Raw genomic sequence first — 14,343 nt, 5'->3', positions numbered from 1 at the left:
ATCTTTGTCCATTCCTCTTCTTCTCCTTCTGTACTTTCTTCTTCTCTTTCTTATTTGCTTTTCTTCTCACATTGCTTTCAAACCAAGGCATATTTATTATGAAATGTCATGCCTTGGTTTCACAACACATGCACCTGATTGGCTGGCTGTCAAAATGATTGATGAAGTAATTCACTGTCCATTTTCCCAAACAATCAAAACCTGTAATGTTCTCTGAGGTGTCAGTAGATCTTCCTTTCCCAGGCTGTAAACCAAATTGTTGTCCCAGATGTCCATATCAATAGCCTGAGGTGTCGACTCAGTCTTCCTTTCCCAGGTTATAAAGTAATTGAGCCACCAGCATGTCTTCCTTTCAATGTTGGAACAGATGTTTTAAAAGTGAGGTGTAAAGAAACCTGCTTTGATTTGTCTTAAATGTAGTTCATCTGTTGTTTTACCTTGACCAAAATATAATGGAAAATTAAACCAAAATGTACAGATTTTATACACCTGAACAAAAGTGTTCCAAGTTATTTTTTGATGACATTTTGAAATAATTCTATCATTTTTATATTTTCACAGATAAAAAGGAGTCTCCCTGCTGATTCATTGGGTCGTGCAGTCATCTCTCCGCAGAAAAAGGGAATCTTAAAAGAGAATAGAGCAGACTTGTGCAGGGTGGGAAGAGTTTTCCACAGCATGGCCTCAGCCAAAGGTGATATCCTGGATCACATTAAACAAGAGGACATTGAGTGGGGCACCCCAGAGGATTTGTGTGTGAAGCTGGAGGATTGCGAAGAAAGAATTTCAGTGTTTAAGGAGGAAGAGGAGGAGGAGGACTGTGAGGGGGATATTGTTGAGGTCAAAGTCGAGGATCCTGAAGACAGTTTTGAACTGCCAAAGCACCAGAGTTGGAACGTTTTTATGCAGGAACTTCCTGGAGAGCAACACCAGTTCACCAAAACGGGGCAACTGCCTACCCATGAGACTTCCCTAGAACTGAAATCAGAGTTATGGGAGTTTGAAGGGAGAAGCTCTGAAGGAAACAGGGGAGAAGAAGAGCAGCCATTATTTGGGAGTGTCGGAATAAGTAAGTAACTAGAAGGTGACAGTGAGAGCATTGATGTTTGTGCTGGGTGGGAAATGAGAGTGGGATACGCAGTAAGGCTCAATAGAGACCAGTTACTCAGGTGGATGACGGCTGACTAGCCAACCCCAGAAGTAACACAGTGGACTGTAAAGTTTTCCGGGCCCCTTTACTTTCTGCACACTTTACAGTGTTGTAGATTTCATTTGAAATGGGGCAACTTGACGTGTTTGCTCGTCGGCCTACACTCAGTATCCTATAAAGACATGAAAAAGGGTTTTCAGAAAGTTCTGCCAGTTTATTAAAATCCCAAAACTGACATCTTTAATTCCTAACGGTACTGAGGCTAGGGATCTGCACTGGCAATCGGAAGGTTGCCGGTTCGAATCCCGTAAATGCCAAAAGGGACTCTGTTCTGTTAGGCCTTTGAGCAAGGCGCTTTGAGTAGTGAGAAAAGCGCTATATAAATGCAAAGAATTATTATTATTGTTATTATTATTTCTCAGACCCTTCTTTCCATACTTTGTAGAAGGCCCATCAGCAGCCTTCATGGGTTGCACACCTGGATTTGGACAGTTGATCCCCTGTCTCCCTGTCATATCGGGATGGGGAGCATCTGTAAATGGCCATCTACAGGTCTCTCAACAGGGTTGTAAGTCTGGGACACTTGCCTTGTCCAGCGTTGTCTTGGCTGGGTGCTTCAGGCCATTGAACCAGTTTGAGGTCATAGGGTTTCTAAAAGGACCTCTCTGTTTTTGTATCTTTCCCTCAGTTCTGACTGGTCTCCCTGTTCACACACGGGTTGGCATCAAGCCGGTGATAGGCAGGGTCCGGTCTTCACCAGATGAAGCTGCCCAAATGTTTGTTTACTCAGACCAGAGTTGTTTTAATGCTGATTGGCAGACAGTGAGTGGGCTGTTCACATGCGTTTTACTTAAGAATGGTTTCCTTCTTGCCACTCTACCATAAAGAGCTGGTTGATGGAGAGCTACTGAGATGTTCATCCTTCTGATAGCTGACCAACCATCATCTTATGCAGGGGACTTCCTAAGCTCTTTTGGGTTCTCAGTCAACTCCTTGGTCAAAGCCCGGTTACTCAGTATGGCTGGACTGTTTCCACACTTTTTCTAAGTCACAATTCTCAAGACCTCAAGGTTTGATCCCCTTTGCAGTCTGATGGAGCTCCTCGGACTTCAACGCTAGGTTTTTTGTCCTGACGTGTCACGTGAATTGCAGGACCTTCGCCTCGCAGGTCCACGTGTGCCTTTCTGAACGATGCCCAATCCATTCAGTTTGCCACAAGTCAACTCCCACCAAGTTCTAGAAACATCTCAAGGGGTTTGCAAGCAAGCGGGAGGCACCTAGAAGTTCCACAGCAAAGAGTCGGAATGCAGTGTTTGATTTGTAAGCATTTAGCATTCCCTTTTTGAAGTGCGTGTTGGGTCACTGAGTGTAGACTGATGGGCGACAAGGCCAAGTGTGCGGAAAGTGAAGGGGTCTGAAGCCTTGCTCAATCTGCCGTACCTTTCAAAGTTAACCTCAAATCTCCGGCACACGACTTGTCCCCTTTGAAGCTGCCATTTGTGCACTGAGCATTACCTTATGGGCAATGAAAGTTTCCGATCTTGACCAAAAGCGCACATTTCTTCCGCCGTGCTGCAATCAATGTCCTCGGCGCCGAGTGAGGTCAGTAGGGTTGTGTTGTTATTACCTATGGAGGACTGGTCTCAGCTCAGATTGAGTGATTCGCTTTCCGGTTATCGCATTCACACACTCACATTCTCTCATATACAGTTGTGTTTGAAAGTTTGTGAACCCTTTAGAATTTTCAATATTTTTGCATAAATATGACCTAAAACATCATGAGATTTTCACTTCAAGTCCTAAAAGTAGATAAAGAGAAACTAGTTAAACAAATGAGACAAAAATATTACACTTGGTCATTTATTTATTGAGGAAAATGATGGAATATTCCATACACAAATTAGTGGAACACTAATCATTTGACGTATCCCCAAAGGAAAAAGTCCCATGGGGTGATATCTGGGGATCTTGGAGGCCAATGGTCGTGTGACAAATCTTGATTCCCAGATCTTCCTATCCAACGTTGGGGATGGGTCTCCTTTAGGAAGAGACCAGAGAGGTGGTGCCCCATCCTGTTGAAAAATGAACTCGGCTGGTTCTTGACCTTCCAATTGAGGAAACAGCCAATGTTGCAGCATTTGCAGGTACACAACGCCTGTTACTGTGGTTCCTTCAAAAAAGTAAGGCCCGTAAACTTTCGAGTTGAAAATCGCGCAAAAAACGTTAGTCTTGGGGGAGTCTCGTTCATGTCTGATAACTGCATGAGGGTTTTCTTCACCCCAAATTCGTACATTATGACGATTTGCCGTCCAACTAATTTGAAACGTGGTCTCATCACTGAAGATAATCAAGGAACAAAAAATCTTCATTGGTCTCCAAATTTTGCGGGATGAAAGTTGAAAAACTCAATTCGACGCGTCTTATCCCCTCGTCTAAGGGCCTGAACCAAGTGCAGACGACACGGGTTCATAACCAACCGGCGTCGGAGAATTCTCCATGCTCTTGACCTTGGTATCTGTAACTCATGACTTGCTCGTCAAACTGATTTTGATGGGCTCTGAGTGAACGCAGTTTGCACTCGGGCAAAATTCTCGGCAGAGGAGGAAGTTTGAGGTCGCTTGGTGCCAGTGGCATTACTGGAATTACTGTATACACTCACCTAAAGGATTATTAGGAACACCTGTTCAATTTCTCATTAATGCAATTATCTAATCAACCAATCACATGGCAGTTGCTTCACTGCATTTAGGGGTGTGGTCCTGGTCAAGACAATCTCCTGAACTCCAAACTGAATGTCAGAATGGCAAAGAAAGGAGATTTAAGCAATTTGGAGCGTGGCATGGTTGTTGGTGCCAGACGGGCCGGTCTGAGTATTTCACAATCTGCTCAGTTACTGGGATTTTCACGCACAACCATTTTTAGGGGTTTACAAAGAATGGTGTGAAAAGGGAAAAACATCCAGTATCCGGCAGTCCTGTGGGCGAAAATGCCTTGTTGATGCCAGAGGTCAGAGGAGAATGGGCCGACTGATTCAAGCTGATAGAAGAGCAACTTTGACTGAAATAACCACTCATTACAACCGAGGTATGCAGCAAAGCATTTGTGAAACCACAACACGCACAACCTTGAGGCGGATGGGCTACAACAGCAGAAGACCCCACCGGGTACCACTCATCTCCACTACAAATAGCAAAAAAGAGGCTACAATTTGCATGAGCTCACCAAAATTGGACAGTTGAAGACTGGAAAAATGTTGCCTGGTCTGATGAGTCTCGATTTCTGTTGAGACATTCAAATGGTAGAGTCAGAATTTGGCATAAACAGAATGAGAACATGGATCCATCATGCCTTGTTACCACTGTGCAGGCTGGTGGTGGTGGTGTAATGGTGTGGGGGATGTTTTCTTGGCACACTTTAGGCCCCTTAGTGCCAATTGGGCATCGTTTAAATGCCACGGACTACCTGAGCATTGTTTCTGACCATGTCCATCCCTTCATGACCACCATGTACCCATCCTCTGATGGCTACTTCCAGCAGGATAATGCACCATGTCACAAAGCTCGAATCATTTCAAATTAGTTTCTTGAACATGACAATGAGTTCACTGTACTAAAATGGCCCCCACAGTCACCAGATCTCAACCCAATAGATTATCTTTGGGATGTGGTGGAACGGGAGCTTCGTGCCCTGGATGTGCATCCCACAAATCTCCATCAACTGCAAGATGCTATCCTATCAATATGGGCCAACATTTCTAAAGAATGCTTTCAGCACCTTGTTGAATCAATGCCACGTAGAATTAAGGCAGTTCTGAAGGCGAAAGGGGTCAAACACCGTATTAGTACGGTGTTCCTAATAATCCTTTAGGTGAGTGTATTTTAGTCTTTTAAATTGAAATACCTAAATAAGGGGGCGGCGAAATTTTCCCCCGCCCCAGGTGGCTGACACCCACGCTACGCCACTGCTTGGTGCTTTTACCTTTGCAGATACAACCAGTATTCCAAAATCGCCGGTATCTTCGACAGATGTTATTGTCATTCTGAGGGTCAGTCAGTGTTTGTGGCACAGCCATAGCTGCAAACATAAATAATCAAAACAACACACTGTTATCTTTCTGATAAGCACTAGCACCATCTACCAGCAACGAAATGAAACTAGATTAACTCCTCAAGACGCCACTATGTTGCTCTCATGTCTCCGATGAATGGGCGCCAAGCTACAGCTCTTTAACACTCTGATATTCTTTTTGGGACACCCGGTATACAGTACTCCCCCAAAAATTCGCGGGGGTTATGTTCGTAGAGCACCCATGAATTGTGATAAAACGCAAATTTTGGATGTGGCTAAAAAATGGCTATTTTCATAGTTTAAACCCTAAATATACCCCCAAAACACTTTAACTTAATTTCAGACTTGGCTTAATACATGACCTAAAAGTAAAGAGTGTAAAGGTAAACCCGTATACTGCACAGTACTGTACTGATGTGTCTCTCGCAGTGATAGAATGTAAAAATACCAATGTTACCGCTATATGTGCTGTAATTCACACAAATGTGTTTTCATTGCCAGAAGCCTTAGAAGGTGCCGGGTGTGTCAACGGCATTTTGGGGTTTTAACTCTTAAACTGCCACATACTTGGGGGTTAATGCCTCCCTGGATGCCAATTACTTTTTGCTGCACTTTAAGTAAACGTCACAATTAACAAAGAAAAAGTGAAATTTTAAAGTAAAAACATTTTTTTTTTTCATGCAAAGATCACAATTACTGCAACACGGATCATTTTACACCCTGCTTATGAGCTGTAAAAACTATTTGAAAAACTACTGGAACAATACATACAAAAAGTGCAAGTGAGACGCCATGAATGTAAATCACCGCGCCAACTGCATTTAAACTGACTGCAGGCAAGCACACAGTTGAAGTTGTTCTGTACGGAGGAATGGGCTAAAATTCCTCCAAGCTGGTGTGCAGGAACGGTCAGAAGTTACCGGAAACATTTAGTTGCAGTTATTGCTGCAAAGGGGGGTTCACACCAGATACTGAAAGCAAAAGGTAACGCTCATGCTGGCAGGCTAGTCTTAGTGCAGCTTGGGTCACAGAATTAGACACAAATACTTTAGTCAAACACTTCACACAAACACGTCTCTTTTAGAAGTAAAAGGTGCTCAGCATGCAGTTAGTTAACGATTAAACAATAGACAAACATCATAGTGGAGCACAACCCCTGTCTGGGTGGAGGAGAGAAAAACAAAGCAATCGGCCAAAAAGGACAGGTACTGTTCAGGCTTGTAGTGTCGCGCGAGAAGCCGCAATTCAGAAGACAGTGATTTATTTATTTTTATGGTTGAGATTCCAGCCTTGACCCGACCCGCACGCACTCCCAAACAGAGACAAAAACAAAGCAAACCAGTAATCAAACAACAAGTAAAGAATGTAATAAAAAACAAATGAAATAAGAAAGCAGCGATACCACCCTGTCCCCTTACGGCGATTATACCTTAGATACAACAAAGCACAAACAAAACACACACACAGTAAATCGCGAAAAATTTCATGAAAAATGGCAACGGATGAAATGTAATGACGAAAATAGATAGTCCGGAGATCCACACGTTGAATGGGAATGTACAGATAGTCCCACCAGTAGTTCCTGAAATGGTGAAGACAGGTGGACGGGTTCATGAGCGCTCCTTTCTTCGCTGGATGGCCATGAATCTATTTACAGTCCTCATGTACATAGGCAGACAATCCAGACGTCGAGGACAAAACGAATAAATACAGGTAACCCAACAGAAGGCAGGCAGACAGACAGGAACTTGAAACACAAATTAAAAGGGTCACCAGCCCCCTTTTTTAAAAGCTACGCTGACATCCTTTGACCCCAACAGCCCCAGCAGCCTCAGCAGAAGGCCAATCAGAGCCACAGCAGGGACTCCTGGGAGTTGCAGTTTCAAATTCTATCGGCTACTTTCACCATCCCAAGTCGCGGTGTTCTCTACAGTTGCTTCCTGTTCTCTCTACAGTACAGTATTGCCACGAAAAAAGCCATAAAAATTGCGGAGGATATTTGCGATTTCCGCTAACAAATATTAATTAGGTTCTAAAGAAAAATCTGCGAATGACTGAGGCCGCATACTCTGAACTGCGACTTTGTGGGGGGTCCACTGTACACCTAAAGAATTTGTGGGGAATGTTTAATGATTCAGTGCACACTTTGAACAATTAGTGTCACAGACAACACAGGATGGATGGTTGCTTAACCAGCTGAGACACTTTTATAGTAAATGGCCATCTCAGTCGAGTTAGTTGTTGGTACTTTTCCTAACCGGGATGCCACAATAAAGGAAGGACAGAGGAAGACTCCCTCCCCCCCATACCATGTATTTCCCCAAAACACTAGGTGGCAACATTCATCTGTTGCAGCTCGCATTTGTACACCCAAAAATCAACATGGGAGTTGTAGTAGTGATGGCTTTCAGTGTGTGGCAACCAGTGTTTTACCACTCTATTTGAAGTATTAATTTTAAAATATTGAAACTTTTTCTATCATTGCAGATTTCCAGGAGAATGACAGCCTCTCTCCATCTTCATTTGCCCAGACCTCTCTTCAGTGCAGACTGCAGCAGAACCAGGACAATGTGGTGAAATCGACTCCTGAATCAGAGAATTTGACAGCCGCCTCTTTTCAGTGTAGTTCTCTTCCAGCTGTCAAACTCACACCGACAGAATCCATCTACAGTGGTTACCAAGAAGTGCAGAGGTACATTGGAATTCAGAATGAGGAGAAGCCTTACCGTTGTTCAGAATGTGGCAAACGATTCTCCCACAGTAATAATCTTCATAAGCATAAAAAAATCCACACTGGGGAGAAACCACATAGCTGTTCTGAATGTGGCAAACGCTTCTCCCAAGTACGCAATCTTCAGACCCACACCAGAATTCACACTGGAGAAAAACCTTTTTGCTGTTCCGAGTGTGGCAAACGGTTCTCCGACAGTAGCGCTTTCCGGCAGCACACGCGAATTCACACCGGAGAGAAGCCATATTGCTGCTCGGAATGTGGCAAAAGATTCTCCCATAACAGCAGTCTGCACACACACTTGAGAGTTCACACTGGGGAAAAGCCGTATTGCTGTTCTGAATGTGGCAAGAGATTTTACCTTAACAGCAGCCTCCACAGACATGCAAAAATTCACACTGGAGAAAAACCTTACTGCTGCTCTGAGTGCGGCATGAGATTCTCCTTTTTAAGTAGGCTTCACAGACACTCGCGAATTCACAGTGGAGAGAAGCCTTACTGTTGTACTGAATGTGGCAAACGATTCTCAGAAGTAAGCCATCTTCAGAGCCACAGCAGGATCCACACCGGAGAGAAACCTCACTGTTGTTTGGAATGTGGCAAACGATTCTCACACAGAAGCACCCTTTATAAACATACGAGAATTCACACTGGAGAAAAGCCTTACTGTTGTACTGAATGTGGGAAAAGATTCTCAGAGATAGGCCATCTTCAATGCCACATCAGAATACACACTGGAGAGAAGCCTTATTGCTGTCCTGAATGTGGTAAGCGATTCTCAAACAGCAGTGGCCTTTGTAAACATAAAAAAAGCCATGCTGCGGAGAAACCACTGAGCTGTTCTGAATGTGACAGGCGTTTCTCAGACAACAGCAGCCTTAATAACCACATGAGAGTTCACACTGGAGAGAAACCCCATTCCTGTCCAGAGTGTGGCAAGCAATTCTCACAAGTGCGCAGTCTTCAAATCCACAAACGAAACCACACTGGAGAAAAACCGTATTGTTGTTCAGAATGTGGCAAACGATTTTCTGACAGTTGTAGTCTCCACAGACACAGGCAGATTCACACTAGAGACAAGTCTTATAGCTGTTCTGAATGTGGCAAACTATTCTCCTGTAAGAGCTATCTTAAGAAACACGCAAGAATTCACACAGCCCTTGATGAAAATTTAAAGGAATAAGAATAACAATAGGACAATGGAAACACCTGGAATAAAAAGTGGGGGTTTTCTTCTGTCCCGGAAGCACGTTTAAGACGTTTTGGAGAAACACAACCTGAGAAAAGCTGTATTGTTACTCTGAATGGGGTAAGGGATTCCCACAAGAAAGCCGTGTACACAGTCACACAAGACTGACCAGCTGCTATTTCATTCAAAATTCAAGGGAATATGCGCTACCACAGAAACATCATGCCTGCAAAAAGTGAGGGGGTCCCACCCGTCTTGTCAGCACACCAATAAATTTCAGAGAAACTGACCCTGAGAAAAGTTGTATTGTTGGTCAAAATGTGGCAAATGATTCTCAGAAGTAAGCGTTTTTCACAGTCACAGAAGAATTCACAATGTCATACAGCCTGAAGGAGCAGTTGCTATTTAATAATAATAATTTAATCCTTAAGCAGCTTCTCTCTGTGCTCCCCTGAGGACTCATGAGTGAGTATTCACCTCAGGTTTCGATGATTGGAAATTCTGGAAGAACATAACACATAATCCATCCATCCATTATCCAACCTGCTATATCCTAACTTACAGGGTCACGGGGGGTCTGCTGGAGCCAATCCCAGCCAACACAGGGCAGCACTACCCTCTGTGCCACCGTGCCACCCAATAATACATAATAATAAAGCTAATTAGTTAGTATGGCAACCTTTGAAAAAATATTAATTACTCTTAAATCGTGAAAAAGAAAGCCAATACACATTCCACAGTATTTGTATTATAATTATTTGGATGGTGGTTCTAGATGTGCTGCCACCATCGAAGGTAACTTGACTTTAGTTGTATATCAGAGGACTCTTCAGCATCATGTCAGGCCACCCGATTGTCAAATGGAGATGAAAGAATCAAAACCGTATTCTAAAATACACTAAACAATTGTCTACAAAATAGCAGGAGATAAGGAAGTTAGAATTCTGTCATGGCCCACTTAGCCTCCACTGTGATGTGACAGAAGCCAAAGCGAGTTTAAAATCTTGAAGAAGAAAGGAAGTTAGAATTCTGTGGTTGAAGTGTTTTTGCAATGCCAAGTGGGCCAGAATTCTTGCACTTTGTGCTGAGAAACTGAGCAATTAGGACAAGAAACGCGAGGACATGGGGGGTACTGAGACAGCTCTTGGGGGGGAGGGGTGTTAGGGGGGTAACCCGGTATGGAGTTGGTGGGGGCAGGGAACACATTTTCACAGAACAGTGCATGACTTTCTTTACTAAATTATTGTATTAACAACGTGTTTTATTTATTCATGTTATGTCCATTTTATTTAGAAATATGCTTTGTTTGAAACATTGAAAACATTCATTGGGAAAAATATATAATGATGTAAAAAAAATCAGATGCGAACAAATGTATATAAATATGAGGGGAGGGAGGGGTGTTGTCATGAGTGCAGCCTTTAATAATATGATTTGAAAGAATACATGAAGAGGAGGAAATTTGTGTCAGAATTGTGTGTTTTGTTTTTTATTATTATTTTAATGAGACTGTGCCACTCCTAGTGAAGATTTGAACCTTCAAGCTCCGCAGGCCAGAAGGGGCAGGAACAACAATCCAGAAATCCAGCATGACTGACCAGTCAGCCGTCTCCATATGAGAGCCACCAGGGCCAGAATTCAGTCAGGTTGGTTTGATTTGACTTGTCTGGCTAATCTTCATCGTCGAGTTTATTTATGCAGTTCAGTTAATTTTTTTCATAGCGCCATTCTTAGGTAAAATACAAGTACAGATGATAATAAATACACACACACTCACATATATATATATATATATATATATATATATATATATATGTATATATGTATGTATATATATATATATATATATATATATATATATATGGTATATGTAGGTATATATATATATATATATATATATATATGTAGGTATATATATATATATATATATATATATATATATATGTAGGTATGTATATGTATATATATGTATATGTATATATATATTGTGGACTTGACCCGGACACAGACAGCTGGACATGTTGTTTGTCACCACCACACGTTTATTATACAAAGTATTTACAGATATGGTCACCCAGACCCAGTCCAAAATCAGTGCACAAACCCCAACACAGTCCTAGCCACAAATGCCACTTCTTGGGGCCGCTCCACTCTCCTCTCTTGCCTTGTCTTCCTTCCAATTCACCTAGCCCTGAAATGAAGGGAGACGGCCCCTTTTATATTCTCCCGGATGAGCTCCAGGTGATTCCTGACACTCCTTCATTGGCGCAGAAGTGCAGCTCTCCATGCGCCCTTTTAATTCTTGCCCCAGCACTTCCTGGTGTGGCAGAAGTGCTGAGGTAACCAGTCCCCAAGGAATTGGGCGCCTCCAAGCGGTAACCACGGGCCCCCTACAGGGTGGGGCTTCATGCCCTCTTAACCCTGGGCCCCCAAAGCAACCAGGAAGGCGGCCCATCTATCCAGGGTGGCGAACTCACATCCGTCCTCATGGCGCCCCAGCCGGTCATTGCCCCTGGCATCCCTGACACACACACACACATATATATATATATATATATATATATATATATATAGTGAACGCTGGCCCGACACACACAGACGGACAATATATTTTCAAAACCACACACTGTTTATTTACACTTATTTACAATATAAAAGTCCAGTGCACACCTCACACGACCCCAGTGCCTCTGCACCATTTCCCAAAGTCCAGGGCCCACAGTCTTTATGCCTTCCTGCCTCCCGCTCTCTCTCTCCAGTTCAGTCTTTCTGCCTCCCGACTTCCACCGCTGACTGGAGGGAGGCGTGTTCTTTATGGGGAGCCGGATGGGCTCCAGCTGCTTCCAGGCACTTTAACGGTGGCCACACCCCTGTGTGGCGGAAGTGCGGCTGCGCACCCGGAAGCCGCCCGTGTCTCTGATGCGCTTTCCCCTGGCACTTCCTGGTGTGGCGGAAGTGCCGGGCTCCCCGAATAAACAGGCACTGGGGCGCCTGGCAGTGGCCGGGGGTCCCTACAGGGCTGACTGCCTGGCGCCCTGTCTAACCAGGGCCGGACGCCGGTCTGGAGGAAGCGCCATCCTCCGGTCCTCTAAGGTGTCGGCGGGCTCCATCCGGTTCGCTGGCCACCTGGGATGAACGGCATGGGCGCCTGGCAGTAACCATGGGCCCTACAGGTAGGGCTTCCCTGCCCTCGACCGTGGTTCCCAATAGGACTCAGGGCGGGGGCCCCTCGCGGTCTGGAGGCAAAGCCCTCCTCCCGTCCTCCTGGGCGTCCGGCCAAGGACCACAGCTCGCCCGAGGACCATTGGTCGAACGGCACAACCCGAAGGGCAGCACGTCCCGGTGAGGGTCTCATTTATGCCCCCAGGGTCCAACGCGGCACCCTGGGACATCCGCCTTCGGCATTCCCCCGGAGCAAATGTGCCTGTGGTCCGCGCGCCCGCCCCGCTGTTCCCCGCAGCGGGTCACCATCAAACCTCCCGGCGCAGCTCTCCAGAGCAGGCCTGCGTTCCAGGAGGGCAGGTCCCTGCCGACCGCCGGCCCCAGCGCCTGCCGGGCTTCGGGCCTGTAAGAAACAGAAACAGAGGGCCAGAAGCACTGCCAGGACCTCACCCAGTGTCTGGCCGTCTCCGCATCGCAGTGCTCCTGCCCCCCTTCCGAGCAGCCCCTGACGCAGTTTGCTGAAGTCACTCCGCCTGCAGGTTCCATGCCCGCCCGCTAGCTGTCCGCGGCACCATCTCTCGCATGGGCTCGCCCAGCAGCCCAGGGATCTCCCTCTGCCCGCACAGAGGACGGCCCTTCTCCGGGCCGCGCACACCCAGCGCCGCCTTTCCCTATCGGAGGAACCGGCGTTCAGCGCTTCGGTTCCTCCTTCTTCTCTTGGACGCCCACGGTCTTGGTCTGAGCACAGCAAAAGCACAAATCCAGCCCCGCCTGGCGCCCAGGCAGAGCGACAGGAGACAGCTCCGGCTTGAAGAGCTGGGTGCTAGGACCCAGGGCACTCAGCAGCCCCCGATCCTACCAGCTCCCTGCGTGTTCGATCTCCCAGCCTCTTCAGCCGCCTGCACCGCCGCCCGTTGTAGGAAGTTGCCTACTCGGAGCTGATCGTCCCTAAAAGGTCACAGCCATGTTCGCAAACCCTCCTTTGCTTTTACGGAACGGCAACACTCACCATTCCGCTGTATTCTGCCTGCCTCCGGTTCCAGCGCCGCGCCGATCCTCCGTCTCACGCCGGCGCTCTCCCACGACACTGCCTTCCCCATCAGCTGCTCACACTGAGCGGCGAGAACACATAGCAAATCTGCAGCGGCGATCCGGCGGGCCGAGGATTCCCCGACTCACGCCGAGCCTGCTGGTGGAAACAGAGACAGACGCCAGTGGGCTTACCTGTCTATCAGCTCCACTCGACGCCTGCCTCCTGTGGGCCCACCCTCTGGCCCAATCGGGTCTCTGTTTGGCACGAGATTGACGTTCCTAGGTCCCGCCCATCCAATCCTCGGCGGGCACACCAGACACACCAGCCAACCCGTGCCTGTCAGCGGCGGGACATCCGCCCGCGGCCATCTTGCCTTCCCTGCCCGAGTGCGGAGACGCCTCGCCGCCGCTGTGGCTGCGCCATTCCTTGAGCCACAGCAGCCCGCTTTCAGCAGCCTTCTTTGCTGCCGCCGCCGCCGCTGCCGACCTGGCTCTCTGCGTCACCGGGGCGTGCTCCTGCCATTTGACGCGGATCCGTTCCGCCCCTCCCTGTAGGAATAAAGGTAAGACCGACCCGGCGGCCCGATGATTGCAGGGCAGGGCACTTACCTCCCGGATCCCGCTGCGCCTTTTCCCCCGCCTTGCTTTGGCCTTTCTGTGCTGCCACGCCGGGTTGTCTGTCCGAAACAGCGACTCCTGGCAGCCCGGCGCCCGCGATGTCGGGTTCTCCTCCGCACATCTGGAAAGCTTATTCGCCTGTCCGGGCGGCGGTTTACTGGGCGAACGCCTCAGCTGGAAATAGTGTAAAATAAGCCTCCTCGCCAGTGTGGGGTAACGTAACATGCCGCGCCAGGCCGTTATCACAGACCATTTTTCTTTTCAGGTTAATAACACAGGTCCCGCACTTTGCACCAGTAAAGATAACGGAGCATCCTGCCGACCACACGCCACTGTGAACGCTTGGCCCGGCACACACACAGACGGACAACATATTTTCAAACCACACACTGT

The 14,343-nt window shown here is 46.8% G+C and overlaps 1 protein-coding gene across 1 annotated transcript in view; it reads left to right on the top strand.

Annotated features, from left to right (window-relative positions):
• Window positions 1-10,280, top strand: part of LOC120528927 (zinc finger protein 845-like) — a 46,054-nt gene extending 35,774 nt beyond the window's left edge. The window contains exons 6-7 of the mRNA XM_039753004.1: window positions 562-1,069; window positions 7,706-10,280. Of these exons, the coding sequence (XP_039608938.1) occupies window positions 562-1,069; window positions 7,706-9,132 (1,935 nt within the window). The 3' untranslated portion in view covers window positions 9,133-10,280. The remainder of the gene's footprint in view (window positions 1-561; window positions 1,070-7,705) is intronic.
• Window positions 10,281-14,343: the final 4,063 nt, after the last annotated feature.

This window comes from Polypterus senegalus, chromosome 4 (genome assembly GCF_016835505.1).
Source record: "Polypterus senegalus isolate Bchr_013 chromosome 4, ASM1683550v1, whole genome shotgun sequence".
NCBI classification, from domain to species: Eukaryota; Metazoa; Chordata; class Cladistia; order Polypteriformes; family Polypteridae; genus Polypterus; species Polypterus senegalus.
Note: the sequence above shows the minus strand (reverse complement) of the source record. Positions and strands in the feature narration are given on the sequence as shown.